The 21763-nt window shown below is 42.6% G+C and overlaps 1 protein-coding gene across 1 annotated transcript; it reads right to left on the reverse strand.

Moving 5' to 3' along the window:
* Positions 1-2569: 2569 nt before the first annotated feature.
* LOC115783287 (torsin-1A-like) lies at positions 2570-21163 on the reverse strand. Its single transcript, XM_030734045.1, has 7 exons — positions 21139-21163; positions 20814-20836; positions 17027-17059; positions 16631-16639; positions 3600-3865; positions 3338-3513; positions 2570-2714 (listed from the first exon to the last, which is right to left on the reverse strand). Exons 2-7 carry the CDS (start codon positions 20818-20820, stop codon positions 2570-2572), a joined length of 636 nt encoding a protein of 211 aa, XP_030589905.1. The 5' UTR covers positions 20821-20836; positions 21139-21163.
* Positions 21164-21763: the final 600 nt, after the last annotated feature.

Here is a 21763-nt window from a genome sequence, read left to right on the forward strand (position 1 = left end):
TGGGGAGAAGACAGCTCACATACCCACCCCTCTTACACATCAGTCAGAGAAGTGAGTTCTTGTCTCATCTTGGGACTCACCTCTAACACAAAACCAGGATAACAGACAGAAGGCAAAGTGAACTTTGTGTCCCTCAAACGTTGACATTATAGGTACAAGTTCAACCTGCTTGCTACAGTCATGCAGCCACTCTTGACAAACACATTCTCAGAGAGGTGAACATAAGATATATCTCTGGTCACTCTATCTGCCACATCCTTGTCTGGCTGCAAACCTCTGCCTTTCATCTCAGCCATCACACACTGGGTGACGTGTCTGTACTCCAGAGGCAGGAACGGGACAAAGAAGTCGATTATGTTATCATCAATCAAACCTGAGTGGAAAATGTGATGAATAGAGAGATGTTCAGTAATAAATGTTTGTGATCAAAACTAGTTTATGAATTATAATGAAACATGTATTTGTGTGATTTACACTCAACTCACTCTGGTCATTGTTGAACTGAGAAAGTGACGTTTCAAGATGTTTGAGCTTGATCTCTTCTCGATCTCGTCCTTTGTCCCAAAAATCTAAAGCTGTCTGTGTGATGATATCTGCTCCTGCATTGCTGTGAAAGACCAATAATAGGCAATACTTTAGATATTGCCTCTTATATTGCTTACTATTGCTTCATATTTATTCATTAAAAAAAAATTTATACACACAAATGCACATGGTAAAATATATTTACATATTTATATAATGACTATGTCTCATTGGTTAGTCATCGCCAGTCCGTCTATCTTTCTAACAAAGTCTATTGAAGTCCCACAAGATCTTAGCTCAGTCATTCTCTTGCACCCATGGTAGAGAATAACTGGATTTGGAGTGAAACCCTCCATGCATGGTAAGAAGCTTTCTTCCAAGGTACTTGTAGCTGTCTTCAGTGTCTGCAACGTTGCCCTCTGGTAGTGCAACCCCATCACTTCTGACTACCTTCACTCTATTTGTTACCATCTGACTACATTTCTCCTGTCCAAATGTCATTCCAACGTTGTTGCTCTCGATCCGTGTGGTGTGGATCAGTAAATTGATGTCTCGTGCACTCCTGACATCAGTCAGTCAGTCAGTCAGAATACTTTATTGATCCCAAAGGGAAATTACTACTGTTACAGCTGCAACCGTTTCATTTAAACGAGTAAACCTAAAACACAATAACATACACTAAAGGCATAAAAGTATAAAGATTAAAGAGATATTTTGACTATATACACATCTAAATCTATACACATATGAAAATTGTGAGTGCAAAAATTTTAAATAGGTGTCATTATATATATATGCACAGTCCTTTTTTGTACAATGTATAAGTGTATGTACAATGTACAATGTATATAGTGTATGTACAATGTATATGGAAATTTAAACAATTTTATGTACAATTGAATACTGATAAGTGAATGACACTGATGAACCACAATGTCACCTATTAAGGGAGGAGTTATAGAGTCTGATGGCCACAGGTAGAAATGACCTCCTGTGGCGCTCTGTGGTGCATTTTGGTGGGATGAGTCTTGCACTGAATGTGCTCCTGTGTCCCATCACTGTGTTGTAGAGTGGGTGGGAGCCATTGTTCATAATGGCCTGCAGCTTAGACAGCATCCTCCTCTCCGACACTGCCATAAGTGAATCCAGCTCCACTCCCACCACATCACTGGCTTTGTGGATCAGTTTATTGAGTCTGTTGGCGTCTGCCGCCCTCAGTCTGCTGCCCCAGCATGCAATAGCATAGAGGATGGCACTCGCCACCACAGACTCATAGAAGATCCTGAGCATAGTCAGATGTTGAAGGACCTCAGGCGTCTCAGAAAATAGAGGCGACTTTGGCCCTTCCTGTATAGGGCATCAGTGTTCTTAGCCCAGTCCAGTTTGTTGTCAATGTGTACTCCCAGATATTTGTAGTCCTCAACGGTGTCCACACTGACCCCTCCGATGGACATAGGGGCCACCGGTGCCTTGTCTTTCCTCAAGTCCACCACCAGTTCCTTTGTCTTTGTCACATTGAGCTCTAGATGGTTCCGCTTGCACCATGTGACAAAGTCCTTCACTGTCCTCCTGACATGCAGCTTGATGTCATCCATGTAGAGGAGGTGGCTGATGTTTGCTCCATTCCATAGTTGGTATCCATAGCCAGTCTTCTTAATGATCTGGTTGAGGGTATTCAGGCCTATGCAGAACAGCAGTGGGGACAGAGCATCTCTTTGGTAAATTCCATACTTGATGCCGTACTTCAGCATTTCATTGCACTGTAATATGCAATGACAATGAATTGAATCTAATCTAATTTAATCTTGATGGTGACTTGCACAATTGACTTCAATTTGGTCTTTAGTGTTGTTCTCCACATCCCCATTGAGTTCCTAATGAAGCCTCTTAGGGTCCTATTGAGCTTGGCTTTCTTGTAATCAGTCCAGGCGGTGCACAGATTGGTCAGTCTGGTCTTACAGTCTTGAGTGACCGCTCGATCAACCAGTAGCTGCCAGTTCCTTTCTGGGCCCTGCTCATGTATTGAGCTATGTGCCTGATCCTCTTAGCCACTATGATGCCCGACAGGAGCTTCCATGTTGTGCTGAGGCAGGTTATTGGCCAGCTGTTGGATGGGACCACTCCCTGGTGTTGCATCCTTCTCCCATGTGTTCTCCAGTATTGTTCCATCTCCAGTCTTGGCAGGGCTGCTGTTCTCACATTGTTCCTCTGCAACTGAGAGTACACCTTGGATGATTCAGTGGAGAAGATCTGGTTTATTCTCCTGGCTTCAATCTCTCTGGTATACCTCATCAAGCAGTGAGCCAACTGTGAGTCTTTGGTTGGCAGGACACCTTTCTGCAAGTCTGATAGTTGGCTAACTTTCCTTTGTGCTGCCTTGAGCTTGGCCAGAGAGATTAAGTGCTAAGTATAAGAGCAATTAAATGTAAAAGTAGAACAAGTATTAATATGTGAATGGGCAACTGCACAGGCAAAATCACTAAATTCTATTGTTAGGTCTGTCAGTTTCACTGCACAAACTGCCTATTTATTTATTAAATGATTGATTTATTTTATTTATTTATTTTATTAACCAATCACACCTTTTCAAAGATTATGTCAAACCTAGCAATGACGTCAGCCACCACCCTCACTGGCATCAAAGTTTTAGTCCCTTCCTTGCTACAACACTCTTAACCTGGGACTCCTGGCTAATATTTTTTAGTCTAAGTTCTGAGATGTTCAGAATGTTTATTCATATCATACATCTAAGATTAAAATACAGCAGGAGAAGGCTGGGGGGAAAAAAACAACTCATGATGCAGCTTTTTACCTGAGAAAGATGAAGATTGATTTCTGAAAAGAAACTCCATCCAACTGAACATGGTGGTTCAAATACGGCTTAATGCTGTCAATCAAACTAGGAGGCATTTTGTCTATGTTATTAAAAATGAACATGGAGCGTTCACAGCTTGAGACATTGCTTTTGATCCACTCCTGTAACTGAGACTGAGGAGAGAGCAGAACGTGAAATTCAGGTGGCCAAACAGAACAATGCAACTGGGTTTTGCTTGAAAATTTATGGTACTTCATACTTTATAGGTTAAAGTTTCACTTGGATGTGGGAAGTGATGTGTGGCTGAGAACACATGAACAGACTGGCTGGACTTTCCCTTTTCATAAATGTTTTTGGCAATCAGCTGGATAACAAAGCTCTTCCCTGTGCCAGTCGGTCCATGCAGGGAGAGCACCAGAGGCTTCGTCGGGTTGTCATTGTTCATGAATCCACTCACAGCTTTAAAGATGATGTCTGAAGCGATGTGCTGTCCAAAGAGTTTGTTGTCCAGGTCAGCCTTCAGGCCTAGAGAGTGCACGAGTACACAGTCATTGGGATCAGTGGCTAAAAAAAGTGACTGGAATGGCACTAAGCCAGTAAAATCTTACTTCCTGTCATTCCTGACATGGCAAAACAAACTGTAAAACCAGAAGACTAATTAAGCATTTCACTAAGAATTAAGTATATCAATCAATTTTACACAATGACCATTTAACAGTCCTCTCAGAAGTCAGTTGAACAGCTATATGTCTGTGTAGATTCTCAGTCATCCAGGTCATAGTAGTCTCTGGAGCTTGAAAAAAGGCGACTGGACTTCTTTTTGTTTCTTGAAGACGTTTCACCTCTCATCCGAAAGGCTTCTTCAGTTCTCAACCAAATGGTGGAGAGACCCAGGTATTTAAACCCCTGTGGGCGTAGTCCCCTGGAGGTGGTTATGACCCTCTATTGATCATGTGCGTGAACACATGTGCCCAGGTGTGAAGAGGGCGTGGGTCATATTTAATCAGTGGTTTCAGTTGAAACCAATTTAGGACTCCGCTCCATTGTTTCCTGTGGCCTATTGAGGTCACTGGAACAAAGGTGTGAATGGGGGTTGAGACGTCTGGGAAGGGAGCTCAGGACAGCACTGTAAGCGGGGGAAAGTTGGTGACGTAATCCACCTCCTCTGTTCAATGATGGTTGTTCACAGTGGACATAGATGGCTTCTTTCACTCCTCTTTCAAACCATCTGTTTTCCCTGTCCAAAATGTGAACATTGGCATCCTCAAAAGAGTGCCCTTTTTTCTTCAGATGCAGATGTACTGCTGAATCTTGTCCTGTCGAGGTGGCTCTTCTATGTTGTGCCATTCGTTTGTGAAGAGGCTGTTTGGTTTCACCAATGTAGAGGTCCGAGCACTCTTCACTGCACTGAACAGCATACACTACATCGCTGATCTTGTGTTTGGCGGGTTTGTCCTTGGGATGAACCAGTTTTTGTCTTAGGGTGTGACTTGGTTTGAAGTATACTGGGATGTCATGCTTGGAGAAAATTCTTCTGAGTTTCTCTGACAAGCCTGACACATATGGGATGACAATGTTTTTCTTCTTGTCCTTCCTATTCTCTGTAGTTTGTGTTTGGCCTTCATTCCTGTGCATCTTAGCTGATTTGATGAAGGCCCAGTCGGGGTAACCGCATGTTTTGAGGGCTTTCTTAATGTGTGTGTGTTCCTTATGCTTCCCTTCTGCCTTAGAGGGAACACTTTCCGCACGGTGTTGTAGGGTCCTGATCACCCCAAGTTTGTGTTCCAGAGGGTGGTGGGAGTCAAAGAGGAGATACTGGTCTGTGTGTGTGGGCTTCCGGTAAACTTCAATGTTGAGGCTTCCATCTTCCTCGATAAGCACTGCACAGTCCAGGAATGGTAACTTGTTATCTCTGGTGTCCTCCCTGGTAAAACGTATGTATTTATCCACTGAGTTAATGTGACGAGTGAAGGCTTCTACTTCTTGGGTTTTGATTTTGACCCAGGTGTCATCTACATATCTGTACCAGTGGCTAGGTGCCATCCCTTTGAAAGAACCAAGAGCTTTACTTTCCACTTCCTCCATGTAAAGGTTGGCTACAATGGGAGACACTGGGGAGCCCATGGCACATCCATGCTTCTGTCTGTAGAATCCATCATTGTATTTAAAATATGTTGTGGTAAGGCAGAGATCTAAAAGTGCACAAATCTGATCTGGGGTGAAGCTGGTTCTGTTCAGTAGGGAATCGTCTTCCTGTAGTCGTCTTCTGACGGTCTCCACTGCCTCAGTTGTGGGTATGCAAGTGAAAAGTGAAACCACATCAAAGGACACCATGGTTTCATCTGGATCCAGTACAAGATTCTGGACCTTGTTAGTAAAATCTGTAGAGTTTTCAATGTGGTGGGGTGTGATGCCAACAAGCGGTGATAAGATGGTGGCGAGGTGTTTGGAAATGTTGTAGGTGACCGAGTTTATACTGCTGATAATGGGTCGAAGTGGGACTCCTTCTTTGTGGATCTTTGGGAGTCCATAAATGCATGGAGTGGCTTCTCCAGGGTACAGGCGGTAGTAAGTGGGGCGGTCAATGGCTTTTTCCTTTTCAAGTTGTTGCAGGCAGCAAACAACTTTTTTCTTGTAGTTGCTTGTGGGATCACGTCTCAAGACCTCATAAGTATTGTTGTCACTGAGGAGTGTAGTAATTTTGTTGTGGTAATCCGATGAATTCAGCACAACCGTGCACCTCCCCTTGTCGGCTGGCAGTATGGTGATGTTTTGATCCTTGCTTAGGGCTGTGATGGCCTTCTTCTCCTGAATGGTGAGGTTGGATGGAGGAAGTCTTGCACTGGAGAGAGTGGCTGAAACTTTCATCCTGATCTGTTCTGCTACAGGATGAGAAAGTTTGTTATTTCTTATAGCGGTTTCTGTTGCTGTGATGAGGTCTACTATAGGAAGCTGTTGTGGGGCTATGGCAAAGTTGAGTCCTTTGGCTAGCACATTTTCTTCTGGTTTGGTGAGGACCCTGTCTGATAGGTTCTTCACCCACTTTCCTTGGTTTCCATTGCTTATCGTGTCGTCCTGTTTGTTACCAGATGAATGGTATGCCTTGGTTTGCAGAGTTTGAAATTTACGTAGTTGTCTTTCCTTGCCTTTGATGTGTTGTGCGAGCTGGGCTTTGTCCACAAATGTAAAAACTTCTTCTGTGATGGTGTGAGGTAAGAGTGATGAGAGTTTCTGCTGAGTCTGGTGGATTTTGTTCTGGAGTGCATCTATGGTGAAATGGACCTGTCTTATCCTTTCACTCAAAAGGTGGTTCTGTGCTCTCCATAGAATTTGGTCAGCTCTATGTCCTTTAACAGAGGAGGTGAACAGAGGAGGTGGATTACGTCACCAACTTTCCCCCGCTTACAGTGCTGTCCTGAGCTCCCTTCCCAGACGTCTCAACCCCCATTCACACCTTTGTTCCAGTGACCTCAATAGGCCACAGGAAACAATGGAGCGGAGTCCTAAATTGGTTTCAACTGAAACCACTGATTAAATATGACCCACGCCCTCTTCACACCTGGGCACATGTGTTCACGCACATGATCAATAGAGGGTCATAACCACCTCCATGGGACTACGCCCACAGGGGTTTAAATACCTGGGTCTCTCCACCATTTGGTTGAGAACTGAAGAAGCCTTTCGGATGAGAGGTGAAACGTCTTCAAGAAACAAAAAGAAGTCCAGTCGCCTTTTTCAAGCTCCAGAGACAAGTTGAACAGCTACATTTTATCCTTATATACAGAGAGCAACATTTCCAGCTGCATTAAGGAAAGGAAGCACACCTACTCTCACCAGAGACTCTTTCATATACAACAGACAAAACCAAAACCAAAAGTCTAGTTGAACTGTGCTGAGTAGGTATTAGTGGAAACGCAGCAACATAGACCACAAACACAATGTGAAGCCTGACCTTGCACTCTGGGCCCTGTGTCTTATCTTACTGCTCAACTGATTCAGTTTTTGTCTTGGAGATACAGGTGTTTTTGTCTCAAGCCATCATTTAGCAGCCAGAAGTCCTTTTATATGTGTTGTCATATATACTGAAGCCATATCTGATCACAGAGAAACACTGCAGCAGACAAACGGTCTGCAGCAATAACGTTCATATTACTCAAACACGCTGCTATCTCCCAAGATTTCAAACTCGTGCTGGGGTGGAATCATTATTGCTCATGAAGTCAAGAGAACTCCTGTTAATTAAAAGCTTAATTTAAATTAGAGTTTTATTTTCTGGAGTTAAACACTCAACTTAACATGGCATGACATGCCGAGAACTTAACAAAGGCATAAACATGAACAAGCAGCTACAGCACACAGCAGGAAACTAACAAGGACAACTCTGACGAGAACAATGATGAGGGAACCTCAGGACTTAAATACATGAGGGCTGATGAGGGCAATGAGCACAGCTGGGAACAAAATAATACTAATGACCAAGGGGAAGCAAAACAACACAGCACACTGGGAACAGACTACTGTCAAAATAAAACAGGAAATGAAACAAAAATCCTGACTTGACATATGAGGAGGCAAACACACAGGGAACCTAAACACAACACTCCAGGAAAAGAAACACGAGACATGAGAAACAAAACAGACACAGGAACACCGACAGAACAGAAATCAAAACACAGCAACCATCAATGCTGAAAGGAAAACACGATTCAAAAACTAAGTACAACCAAAAATGCTGGGTCAAAGGACTCAGGACCATGACAGTCTGAAAGGATCACTAGTGTGTATGTGGAAACAGTGCAGATGTTTGTCCACCTATGCTGCAGCTTTTAATACTACAGCTACTACTACAACTACTAACTCTACTACTACTAATAATAATAATAACAGTAATAATAATCATTATATTGGTTACTGTTTTTAAGCCATTTTTGACTGAATGATGACATCATTATTTTAGTCATGTTATTTTCAGTCATGTTTGCAGCTGCCCAACCAGAACGCAGCAGGTAAGAACCGGACCTGCTGCTTCTTAGGTTTCATTTTTAAGTGTTAAAAAGCAAAAGTCATGGTCTTTTGACATCTACACTGTGCAGTAATGTGAATAAGTAAGGTTGAAGCTATCTACCTTTAGTCACAGTTAATCGTACTATTAGGATATTTAAATATCTGCACATTATCCATCAATTTCCATAACCCATTATCCAATTCCATGAGGGCCTGGAGTCCATTCCAGTTACCTTTGAAGAGGCAGGATACACCCTGGATAGGTCAGCAGTCCAGAGCAGGTGAGAGACAGACAATCATTCATACCTATAACCAATTTAGAATCACCTAACATGCCCCACCATTAACCTAATTGATATAGCCCCCATTAAAAATAGAGCTTACAAAGTGCTTTGAGGGAACAGCAGAATACTGAAGGGGTCAATATAAACAGTGAGGACCACCATAGTCACAAATAACACAAAGAAACAAGAATTTCAATGAAATACTGATTGCATACAACATAAACAAGCCAACTGAAAAAGATATCAGGATGCTAAGAGCTAAGACACCAAAAGCAGCTACCCACCTGCTGCGTGGAAGCCGGTCCCTTCAGACTCAAGCAAAGTGCGGCCCATTATAAATGGACTGACTAAATACTTGCACAGTACTCCTATACCCATCCCAAGCAAGACGCTGATGGGGTCTATCGCCAGGGTCAAACCCGAGCGGAGCAGCATCCCCAGCAGCAGGATGTGTTGCTTCCTCAATTTCATTTCCTGCAAGTTTCACACGGCTTCATCAAACTGATTCTAAAGACAAACTGATCAAGTGGACAATGTTAACACAATGGGCGTTCCCTCAGGGCAAGCAGAAGGAGTGAAATCAGTTAAAGCAAACCGTACATTTCAAACGGTAAAGTTCTGCTACATAGTCATAGTCGCAGAATCATGTTTCCTTTTGGCACCAATCATGTAAATTCCTGCCACCTCGTGGCTGCAGTTGGCTGCAGTCTTTGTGAGGTCATATGACTGCCAGCCTCTGGAATCAGTGTATAGTTTCTGTAGTGTTCATGTTGTTCTCATGTCTTGATAAAAGAGGCTGGAGCTGGACGATCTGTGAGGAGCAGCAGCAGCTTATTCACTGACTTATTAAAGACCTGAGTTTCCTTTCGGTGAGCCCAAAATCTCTTTAGGGGAAATAACACATTTTTGTATGCATGAAAAACCCTGAAAACAGTATTGAGATATGTCTTGCAAAAGTTGATTTCACTATGATTCATATACAATAGTGAAATTACAGAAAGGGACAAATGTCCCTTTCTGTAACATGCATACCCACAAAGTCCAATATTGATTTAATAAAATTCATTGAACATATGTGTAAAAGATAAGCACAATAAAAATTAAGGCACTTGTTACCAATAATCCATATTCATTGCCAGTGATCTATATCAGGTTTGTCATTAACCCTCAGCATCAGGGGTCAGGAGCCCCGGATGTTTTTTGAATAGTCCTGGATCTGCTAAAATAAATGTTTGTTTAAGGACAGGATCATTCAGGTATCTGTTTGTCATCGTTCATCACGGGCGAAATCACATCTGAAACACTCCCATATCTCTCTGACCAACCTGCCCTAATCAGAAGAACCAATCGCAGCTGAGTATCCATCCAGCAGGAGCAACTTAACCCCAGCACTTCAGACTTCACTCAGCAACGAGCGGGAGCTGAAGCTCCGCAACAATACAAGCGTTTCTAAAGAGAAAAATAAGGAAGACACGAGGTGCAGGAAGAGGAGGAGAGGGAGCTTCCTCCTGCTGCATGCCGTAGATACAAACTCATATATCACATTGTAATATGAAACCAGTGTAACCATGGTTACAAGGAGATGCGTTGACCCTCATGATTCCCAATCAAACATCTCAGTGCTGAACTCTAGTAAAATATACTGTATATGTATATTCTGTATATTACTGAGTTAACCATTATAATACTGACAGTTTTTGTTTAAAAAGTCAATAACTCAACTATAGGGGAAAATGTCTGTCACTAATAATATTTTAGAAGAAAAAAATGAACCCTACATTTTAGTGATTTTGTGTTTCCCGTTTACATTTTTGTTCTGCTATTCAAGTACATGCACTAAAGAAGATATTTGATGAAATCCAGTGGACATTTGAAGACACTACACAAAAGAGTTTGCGCGAAATAAATGTAGATAAATACGATGGCAATGACAGAAACAGTGGGAAAAGATAATCATTAAAATGCTGGTTGGGTCAGTGTTTAAAATATAAATAATGTGTTAAATACCTAATCATTACATCAAATATTAGTGATTTGAATAGAGTTTGACTGATACATGACTGACTGCATTCTTTATACAACCAGAACAGGATTGAGAACAGGAGGAGAGCAAAGAAAACAAAGACTGCAGCAGACTGATGAGAGCAGGAAAGGTGAAGAAGAGGTGAGCATCTAAAAGACAAGGCAGAGGCATTTAAAGGGGCCATTACAATAGAAGCAGAAGCTATGAGACCAGAGCTGCTCACGTTTAAATATGCATATAATTAATTCATCAAAATCAACATTTTGATTTTTTTTTCTTAAAGTTTTTATTTCTGCTTAGAATTTAAAAAAAAAATAGTAACACAAAGCTGAAAAACTCATATTCACAGATTATTTATTTCAGTATTATTCTGTGAAAGACCTTTAGGAAGCACACAGTTTGATATCTTTTGTATTAATTTAACAATAAAATATAGTAACTAACTTAAAAAATTGCTTTTACTGAGTGAAATTCAAAAGATTTCAGAGCAGGACTAAACAGAATGTTTCCCATATCCTAACAACGCCCCTGATGATCAGCACACAGTGCCATAACATTTGACTGTTATACTATATTTAGAAAGTTGTTTATCCTCCACTGAGGGGGGTATAAGTTTCATTTTGAGTCACAAGTCTCCCCTCTGTTCAACAGAAAGCAAAAGTTAAACACACCCACACACAAACACACACACACACACACACACACACACACACACACACACACACACACACACACACACACACACTTTGTCAAGCAAGAGCAGGTGCTCCTGGTTTAGTGTGTATTCTTAGTTCTGACATGTGTGACAGCTATGCCTCACCATTCTGCTTACAGGAGAATAATAGTGTACTGCATGTGTTTGTTAGTCATTGTGTTTATTATAGAAGATTAAATGCACTCAATACACAGTTCAATAACATTTCTGTTCGACTGTTTTCAGTAAGACCGTCTTTTGGGCTGGGAGGGGTGAAGGGTCACAAGCCTCCAGTTTGTTAAACAGAAAGCAAAAGTTCAAATGTTCTCCTCCAGAAATCTGCTGAAAGCATCAGAATTTTTGCTGGGCGCTTCTGGGAACAGTTTTCTCCATTGATAGATGTCAGTGGCTTTGTTTCTGTTCTTGAGTTTCTGTAGATTGTGGCATGATGTGTTACATTTTGAGAACCTCTAGCCTACTTCATTTATTTAACTCAGCTTTCCAAAAAATCTGGTTAGTCACAGTTAATTCATTATTTAACAACGGGGGGGGGGGGGGGGGGGGGGGGGGGGGGGTACTTTCAATCCAAGATGGCGCCGGTGAGGTCAGCAGCCGTCGTACCTGCTCCTACGCTTTGTTTGTATATATTAGGTTTAGCTCTAATTTTGGACTTTATAATTCCGCCTGCTCTGTGTCATATCACGTATGACAGACAGACTCTTTTTAATATCAGAATACAGCACTCTGGCTGTATTCTGACACCTTTTTCTCCCGACCCGACTTGGCCTCGGGAGATACTGCGTTTCCAGTGGGCCAGCTCAAACAAAGGACGGACCAGGTCACGGACAAGGCCCCGAGGGAAAAGAGCCGGCGTAAGAGAGAGGCTGAGGCGCAGAGCGCACCAAACGCCACTGCCGAGCATCCTGTTGGCTAATGTCCAGTCACTGGATAACAAGCTGGACGAACTCAGGGCCAGGATACAGTTTCAGAGGGACATAAGGGACTGCAACATCATCTGTCTCACGGAGACATGGCTGACCCCCCTCATACCGGACCACGCCGTACAGCCGTCGGAGTTCTTCAGTGTTCATCGCACGGACAGAACGAGTGAGTCTGGAAAATCAAGAGGAGGAGGTGTTTGCCTAATGATTAATAACAACTGGTGTGACAGTAGGAATGTTGTCCCTCTGAAACAATCATGTTCACCTAACCTGGAGCTCCTAACCCTGAAATGCCGTCCCCACTACCTGCCCCGCGAGTTTACTTCGGTCATCTTCAGCGCCGTCTATATTCCACCTCAGGCGGACACAAACACTGCACTATCCGAGCTACATGAGGCTATTTCCACCTATCAGGCTAACCAGCGTGATGCGGCTCTCATCGTAGCCGGGGACTTTAACAGTGCAAACTTGAAAAAGCTGATACCGGAGTTGATTCAACACATCGACTGCCCCACCAGAGGAGAGAGGACCCTAGACCACTGCTATTCTCCATTCAAAGAGGGCTACAAAGCAAAGCCTCTTCCGCCTTTTGGGAAGTCTGACCACACCTCTGTCCTTCTCATGCCGAAATACAAACAACGGCTCAGGCAGGAACCCCCTGCTGTGAGAGAAGTGACACGGTGGTCTGATCAAACAGAGGCCGCTCTGCAGGGTGCGTTGGATTCAACCGACTGGGACATGTTTCGCAGCAGCGCGGGCGGAGACATCGAGGAGTTTACGGAAACTGTTGTGGGATTTATTGGGAAAGTTGTTGAAGACACTTCACTTAGGAGGACCATCAGGACTTTTCCCAACCAGAAGCCGTGGGTGGATAAATCTGTCCGCGACGCCCTGAGGTCCCGCACCGTTGCCTACAACTCCGGCCTCGCCTCTGGGAACATGGAGGACTACAAGGTTGCATCATACAACGTCCGCAGAGCGGTGTGAAAGAGGCAAAACATCGCTACGGCCGCAGACTGGAACAGCAACTACAACAGTCTGACCCCAGGGGACTGTGGCAGGGACTACGCACCATCACGGACTACAAAGCACCACACACACACCCGGTGAGTGCCGACGCTTCTCTGGCTGATGAACTCAACATCTTCTTTGCGCGCTTTGAGTCGGGAAGCCGACAGCCCGCTGCGCTCCCGGCCGGAGGGGCGGAGACACTCACTGTGACGGAGCGCGACGTGAGGAGGGCGTTTAGACGTGTAAACACCAGGAAAGCGGCTGGACCAGACGGTATTAGTGGACGTGTCCTTAAGACCTGCGCTGACCAGCTGGCACCTGTTTTTACAGTGATATTCAACCTCTCACTGAAACTGTGTGTGATTCCCACCTGCTTTAAAAAGTCCATCATAGTCCCTGTCCCAAAGAAACCACATCCCAGCAGCCCCAATGACTTCAGGCCCATAGCACTCACCTCTGTGGTGATGAAGTGTTTTGAGAGACTCATCAAGACATTCATCACCTCCTCACTGCCCACCACCCTCGACCCACTACAGTTTGCATACCGGCCAGACAGATCCACAGATGACGCCATATCCTTCCTCCTCCACAAGACCCTTTCACACATAGACACTGGTAAGGGGAACTATGTGAGAGTGCTGTTTGTAGATTACAGCTCAGCATTCAACACCATAGTTCCCTCCAGGCTGGTCTCTAAGCTGCTGGACCTGGGCCTGGGCCCATCCCTGTGCAGGTGGGTTCACAGCTTCCTGACCAGCAGACCACAGGTGGTACGAGTGGGTCACCTCACCTCATCCTCCCTCACCCTCAACACTGGATCCCCCCAAGGCTGTGTGCTCAGCCCTCTGCTGTACTCACTGTACACCCATGACTGCGAGGCCACGTCAGAGTCCAACGTCATCATCAAGTTTGCTGACGACACTGCTGTTGTGGGACTGATCTCCCACAATGAGGAGACAGCCTACAGGAGAGAGGTCTCCCGCCTGGAGAACTGGTGCCAGGAGAACCACCTCCTGCTCAACGTCAGCAAAACAAAGGAACTGATCGTGGACTTCAGCAGGAAGCAGCAGAGGGACTACCATCCACTTGTCATCAGTGGTGCTGAGGTGGAAAGAGTGGACACCTTCAAATACCTGGGAGTGACCATCTCACAGGACCTGTCCTGGACTCATCACATAAACATCACTGTGAAGAAGGCCAGACAGCGTCTCTACCTCCTCAGGCGGCTGAGAGACTTCAAGCTCCCACTCAAGGTGCTCAGGAACTTTTACACCTGCACCATTGAGAGCATCATGCGTGGGAGCATCACCACCTGGATGGGAAACTGCACCAAGCAGGACTTCATGGCCCTAAAAAGGGTGGTTCGTTCAGCTGAACGGACCATCAGAACCACCCTCCCCAACCTGCAGGACATTTACACCAAGCAGTGCAGGCTGAGGGCCATGAAGATCCTAAAACAGCCCAGCCACCCCGGACACTCTCTCTTCTCCCTGCTCCCATCAGGCCGGCGTTACCGCTGCCTGAGGGCTAAGACTGAAAGGTTGAAGAAGAGTTTTTACCCACAAGCCATCTGTCTGCTCAACTCTGAGCCCTAACTGGACCATTATTGCACAGTGTAAATATTATAATTTAAAAAGTGTGTATAGTGTATAGTATATAGAGTATAGTGTATAGTGTGAATTAATTTTTTTTTATTTTTATTCTTCTTATTTATATGTGTGTGTATATATGGTTGCAGGTACAAAATACATTTCACTGTGCATTGTACTGTGTATAACTGTGCATGTGACAAATAAACACTATCTTATCTTATCTTATCTTATCTTATCTTATCTTATCTTATCTTATCTTATCTTACTTACTTGAAGTTGCTTCAATTATAGGAAATGTTTTTATGGTGCGCAGTGAGAGAGCGAGGGAAGGAGGGAGGAATAAATACCAGAGCAAAGCAAGAGCCCACCCACCCTCCGTGTGTGTGTGTGTGTGTGTGTGTGTGTGTGTGTGTGTGTGTGTGTGTGTGTGTGTGTGGTGTGTGTGTGTGTGTGTGTGTGTGTGCGTGCGTGTGTGTCTGAGAGAGAGACAATTGTACTTCTCTGTGTCATTCATCATGGATAGATGGATGGACAGTCAAAAGTAAAAACACAAACCAAGTCAGCTTTCATATTTTTTTATCAGCAGGAAAATGTACATTAAGCAATGTTTCTCAATCATGACTGGAAATCTCAGGACAATTCATAAACCAAAGATGCCTCAGTCTTTTGATGAAAGGCACAAAATGGGCTTAGAAAGATCTGCATTTGGCACAGTCTACCACAAATGAATTTCAAACCCACTGCCAAACAGAGAAACGCTCGTTCTCCGACCAAGGGAGAAGCCAGTTCCCAGCACCTGTGCCTCTACCTGTACTAAGCTGATCCCAACTCCCGTGTCTACCGCAAGACCAAGTTTAGCTTTCACTGGACCAGCAGAGGCTGAAGCACTTCCTATTTCTGCTTTTAAAAAGGCTTTAGCACTGAGATCTTCCACAGAGGCTTCGGCTCCTGCGCAGGCGTTGGGCAATTTGGCCTCTGCTTCAAAAATGCTCCATTCAGCGCGTGCACTCGGAAATCCTGCTTTAACACACACTCCTGCCTTGGGAAGACACTGCCCAAGTTCGTCCTCAAATCCATCTGCAAATGCTTCAGCACGCACATAGGCATCCTCAGTAGAAGATTTATGAGGCCGATCAAGGTTTTCCATTATCCCCATCAATCCAACAGGATCAATCCTATTTTCTGCACGGGGCTTCATATCTATATGGGCTACAAATAAGGATAAATGTCATCTTCAAGATGACTATATAGAAAACAATTTTATAGTGATGGTTATTCCTAAAACATTACAGTCACAAATCATATGAAAATTATTATTTAAAGTAGGTCACAGACTTTACTGGAAATTATAAGTGCAATCATTGTTTTAATTTTTCGTCTGTAAATGTGACTTTTTTGTTTTAATTTTAGATGAGTATGATGGTGCAATTTAATCTTTTTTTTTTTTTTTTACTTTTTGGCATATGTGAAAGAAGTGTAAGTTTTGTCGTGAACAGTTTTTAGTGAATTAAATCAGTGTCAAACAATATCAGAGCAGGGGAAAAAATACATTAATGTCATTTAATTGAATGTGTAACTTAAAGAAACTTGATGTGTATAGTGGTACATCTCTCATGTGCTTTACTCTTATAGCACAAATGGGAAGTTCATTCTTAAAATTATGAAAGGAGAAAAGAAATCACCTCCATAAAATAAATCAGTCGCTCTGTAGCAATGATAATAATAATAAACATTTACTTACCATGAGCAACTGCATTTGAAAGAAAGAACAGAAAAGAAGTGTTATTTAAATAAGTTTATTTATATATATATATATATATATATATATATATATATAAATCACATCAAACTTGTTTAACTCTTGATTTCATCATTTCTGGAGTCATATGTGAGCTCCACTGAAGATTGAAGCAAAATAGCCTGTAATAGTAACCCACAGTATTGGGAGAAGTTTGCCGTTAAAGTTTTCTGCCAGAAAGATTTAATTTCTTTTACTTTTTTTGATTTTTTTGCTGTTCAGGTTTAGAATAAGGTCAAAGCTGTGGTGAAAATACGCTTTTTCAGTAAGGTGTGGACTTCTTAGAGTGTCTGTCTGGGAGAAAGTGAGAACAGAAAACTTCCCCATGTTGAAACCTACCTGCTGCACGTGCCCTTATCCTTGGCCCATTGCCTGGAAAAAAAGGATGCATAGATGACACTTTGGAAACACTGGAGGATGTAGGACTATTATTTGTTTTCCCCTCTGTTTTTATTCTCTTGCCAGCATATAATTATGCAGCTTGCAATGTTATGTTATAGTTTTCCCACATTTACATGCATTTTTTCTGAATTTGGGGTCTAATTTTCAGTTAATAAAAATACCCAATTGATAGTTAGAATGTAGGTAGAGAAGAGCATGGAAATAAAAACTGGCAGGTTTGATGGCGAAAAGAAACAAATTACAGCTCAAATCGATGTGGTCGGGAAAGCAGCAGAGGGGGCTTGTTACTCAGTTTCAGCTGCTTTGGTGTTAATGGAATTAACAACAGGTGCAATAGAGGTGCAACAATGAGACAACCCCCAAACAGGAATGTCTGTGCAGCTGGAGCCCATGCACATCTTTCCCTCCTCATCCTTTCTGACTGTATTTTCACTTGTTTAGCATTTGGCTAGGGTCAGTGTCACAACTGGTAGCTTGAGGTAATAAGTGGACCCCACAGAGTAGGGTAGCCTAACTCCTCCATTATTTGCTGTGTCACTCAACACAGTGTCAGGAGCATAGAGGAGATTTCAGGAGACAGACAGTAGAAGGTCCTTAACCCATCAGCAGGACCGGTATCTGCTCCTTTGAGCAAGGTGGAACAGGATGAGCACTTCCAGAGCTACAAAATGACCTCCAGATGGTCACTGGTGTGAATGTCTCTGACCAAACAATTAGAAACAGGCTTCACGAGGGTGGCCTGATGGCTCATTGTCCTCTAGTGTGCCCAGTGTTCACTGCCCGACACTGTGGAGCTCAATTGGCATTTGCCATAGAATACCAGAGTCGGCATGTCCACCACCAGCATGCTGAGCTTTTGAGCGGGTTCACCCTGAGCTCATGTGTCAGATATGAAAAGTTCTAGAGAAGCTGTGGAGAACATTATGCTGCCTGTAACATCATTCAGCATGACCAATTTGGTGATGATGGGTAAAGTGACGGTCTGAGGAAGCAAGTCCCTGAAGGGACACAGACCACTACAATTCAGTTCAATTCAATTTTATTCATATGCATTAAGTATTCAAAGACGTACGCAGTGAGGATGTTAAAGTATTGATGAGATAATCTACCTCTGTGGGAGCAGAGTTTAGGTAGCTGCTCTGCACCGTGTTGGCACATGGCACTGAAGAGCATAATAATGAAGGAATTATATTTTTAAACTTGATTGATTGATTGATTGATTGATTAATTTATATAGCGCTCAACAACAACCAAGGTGGCCAAAGCACTTTACAGTAAAAATTGCATCAAAGAAAAATACAATAAAAGTTACATCACTGAAGAAATGCACAAAGAATAAAACACCAAAACAAAAAAAAACAAAAACAAAAACACCACAAAAAATGCCATTCCACTACATGGTATTAAAAGCCTGTCTAAAAAGATAAGTCTTAACTTAGACTTAAAGTTTATCTGGCCAGAAGTTAATCGAAGATCTAACGGGAGGTTGTTCCAGAGTCGGGGTGCTGCCACTTGTTTGATCCCACAGGTTTTTACCTCTGTGACAGCTACTCCGTTTCATAGGGTCCAGGCCACATCTTCAGCGGGGTTTTACCCTCTTCTGAATTCTGTGACACTACTTAAGCTGTGGCGGGGTGACTCGTCTGGCTTCTAACCACTGATAATCCTAACCTCTGCCCCGCTTCCTCTATACTCCGATGCCGCCGATCAGGAAGGCTTACACAGTTGACCCCGAAATATAGTCCAAATTAGTTATAGTGGTTCACCCCTTGATCAGTGCACTTGTTACTGGCCAGATTAATTTATCGGCTCGGACAATGAGCCCAAGGGACATAAGTAAAGTTGAAGTGGACTACTAACGACTAGTGTGTCCAAACAGAACCAGATGTTATAGCTTGACTTGCCTAGAGTTTTACTGTTGCATGGACATAGATGTACCGTTTAAGGGGAAAATGATTCTCAAGAGGATTATACCGACTTTTCAAATTTTATTATGCAGGTTTCAGCTCAAGCAGTTGCATTTAGCTCAAAATCAATTCTTAATCATCTCTCGACATGCAATAATTAATTCGAAATTCAGATCTCAAAATCAATATAAATCAATTACTTAATCTTGATCAAAATGAATACTTATGAGCTGGATTGATGAAGAAGGGGCTTTAAAAGGTCCAGTTGTTTAAAATCCTTTTTGTGCAGGAAAGACTTCGAGTGGGTGCCTGGCCAAAAGCGACCACACCCAAAGTCCAGTCCTATTAAACTGCCTCAGTGAAGTGGAGAAAAAGGGGAAGTCCACAGAAAGATGTTTTCTGACATTCGGTCCTCTCTGTAATCCTCACTTCTTAATTCGGAACTCTTCTCTGACCTAGTCCAAAGTCCAAAGATAGAAATTCTAAAGCAAGGTCACATCCAACTTCAGTCGGCAGGGAGAATCCAGCAGAACTGTTCAGGTTCGTTTTAGGTACTTTTCCATTCTGAACATGTTTCTATCTTTGCTCTGCGCGTCTCCAGGCAACAGCTTTCAGTTCCTCATTTTACCCTTAGCTCAAGGATTTCGCAATTTCCTCAACACACTGCCCCAGCCATCATTTCTCTTACACTTACACACATCATTTGATCGTAAATCATATACTTCATTCTCTAACGGTTCTATAAATTTGAATTATGATTGTACATTCAGCACCAAGCTTAGGCTAGCAGGCAATCAAGATCTCAATCTTCACTTGACATCAAGGCCCGATCATGCCAGTGTTTTAACCTAGTTCTTGGGACGTCTTGGGACGTCTAATAAAAGGTAACTGGATGACCTCAGAGATCTCCCATGTACAGGAAAACTTAAAAGCTCAGATAAATATGGAGGGGCTAGCCCATTTAACGCTTTAAAAACAAACATTAAGATCTTAAACTCAATTCTAAAATGACAGGAAGCCAGTCCAAAGAGAATAGAACAGGGGTAATGTGCTCACGTCTAGAGGTGTCGGTTAAAAGCCGAGCAGCTGCATTCTGGACAAGCTGAAGTCGTCTTAGGGAAGACTGATGGACAGCAATATAAAGACCATTACAATAATCAAGTCTAGAACTGACAAATGCATGAATGGCCTTCTCTAAGTCAGTGCGGTTTACAAAAGATTTGACTTTAGCCAGCAAACGCAGATGATAAAAACTAGATTTGACTACAGAGTTGATTTGTTTATCAAAATTAAACTCCTGATCAGTCATTACCCCGAGGTTTCTAACTGTTTTGTTTAACTTAAAAGGCAGAGCACTGATGTCTGTGGTTGCAACGTCACCAACGGAAAGCACTTTCAGAAAGACTGCTCTGCACTGTGTTGGCACATGGCACTGAAGAGCATAATAATGAAGGAATTAGATCCTTAAACTTAGTTACAGGACTTTCAAAAAGACTTCTACTGTAATAAAACTTATTCCCCACTGCTGTGTAATCCATTGCCTGGTTCTGCTGGAGGTTTCTTCCTGTTAAAAGGAAGTTTTTCCTTCCCGCTGTCGCCAAGTGCTGCTCATAGGAGGTCGTTTTGACTGTTGAGTTTTCTATGCAATTATTGTAGGGTCTTTACCTTACAATATAAAGGCGACTGTTTGTTGTGATTTGGTGCCATATAAATCGAACAGAATAGAATGCAATCCTTATCCTTACTGAAAATCATTATTATACTTTTATGTCTTTAAGGGAAGCAGGAAAACAGATTTTTAGATAGTGTTTGCCTACCTGGCATCTTCAGCTGCTTTACTCTGAAAGAAAAGTTCAACCCACATTTAAACTCCTGTTGTAAATTATATATTAAATATCACATCCAGACAAAAGGATTTCTACAATAATTCTCAGCAAGCATTTAAAGCTATTTAAAAAGTCATAAAAAAAACTGCCTCACAATGTGAGTCAGCTTTAACTTAACAAGATGCAACAAATCTGTCAAAAAGTATCCTGTACTAAAACATAACACACCATTTGATATATACTGTAACACAAATTTATATTTATATAAAGTTTTTTTTTTTTTTAAATCACAATTCATTAGTCCATGACTACTTACTTTAAAGAAGTCGCTCTGATTACAGGAAAAGTTACTGTGGTGCATGCACTGAGGGTGGGTGGAATAAATACCAGGCCAAAAATAGAAGAGTCCGCCCACCCACGTTTTGTTTGTGTGTGTGTGTGTGTGTGTGTGTGTGTGTGTGTGTGTGTGTGTGTGTGTGTGTGTGTGTGTGTGTGTGCACGCGCGCGCACGCACGTGTGTGTGTATGACAGTTATGTCTTAGGTTAAAATAAATCCACACAGGTGAGACAAGAGAAAGAGCAAAGACTAAATTATCATTTACAAACTTTGTTAAGAATTATTAGCCTCCAAGTCCAACATTGACATAAACAGGAAGTACCTCTAAGGGCACCTCGCAGCCAAACAATGAACTGCTTGCCCTGTCACCTTCTGGAAAAGGGTATAGGAGTCTCTTCTCCTGAGCCAGCTCTTTGTAATGTACTTCCTCAAATACAAAAAGTATATAAAATAATGTATATCTATATTGTTAGCCTCATAGCATAATTGCCCAACTCATTTTTAAGCACTAATAGGCAACAATGCAGGGTGAGTCTACAGTGTGAGGCAATTTGCTATGAGGCTAATGATATACGTAATAATATCGTTAGCCTCATAGCATATT

This window comes from Archocentrus centrarchus, chromosome 7 (genome assembly GCF_007364275.1).
Source record: "Archocentrus centrarchus isolate MPI-CPG fArcCen1 chromosome 7, fArcCen1, whole genome shotgun sequence".
Taxonomy (NCBI): Eukaryota; Metazoa; Chordata; class Actinopteri; order Cichliformes; family Cichlidae; genus Archocentrus; species Archocentrus centrarchus.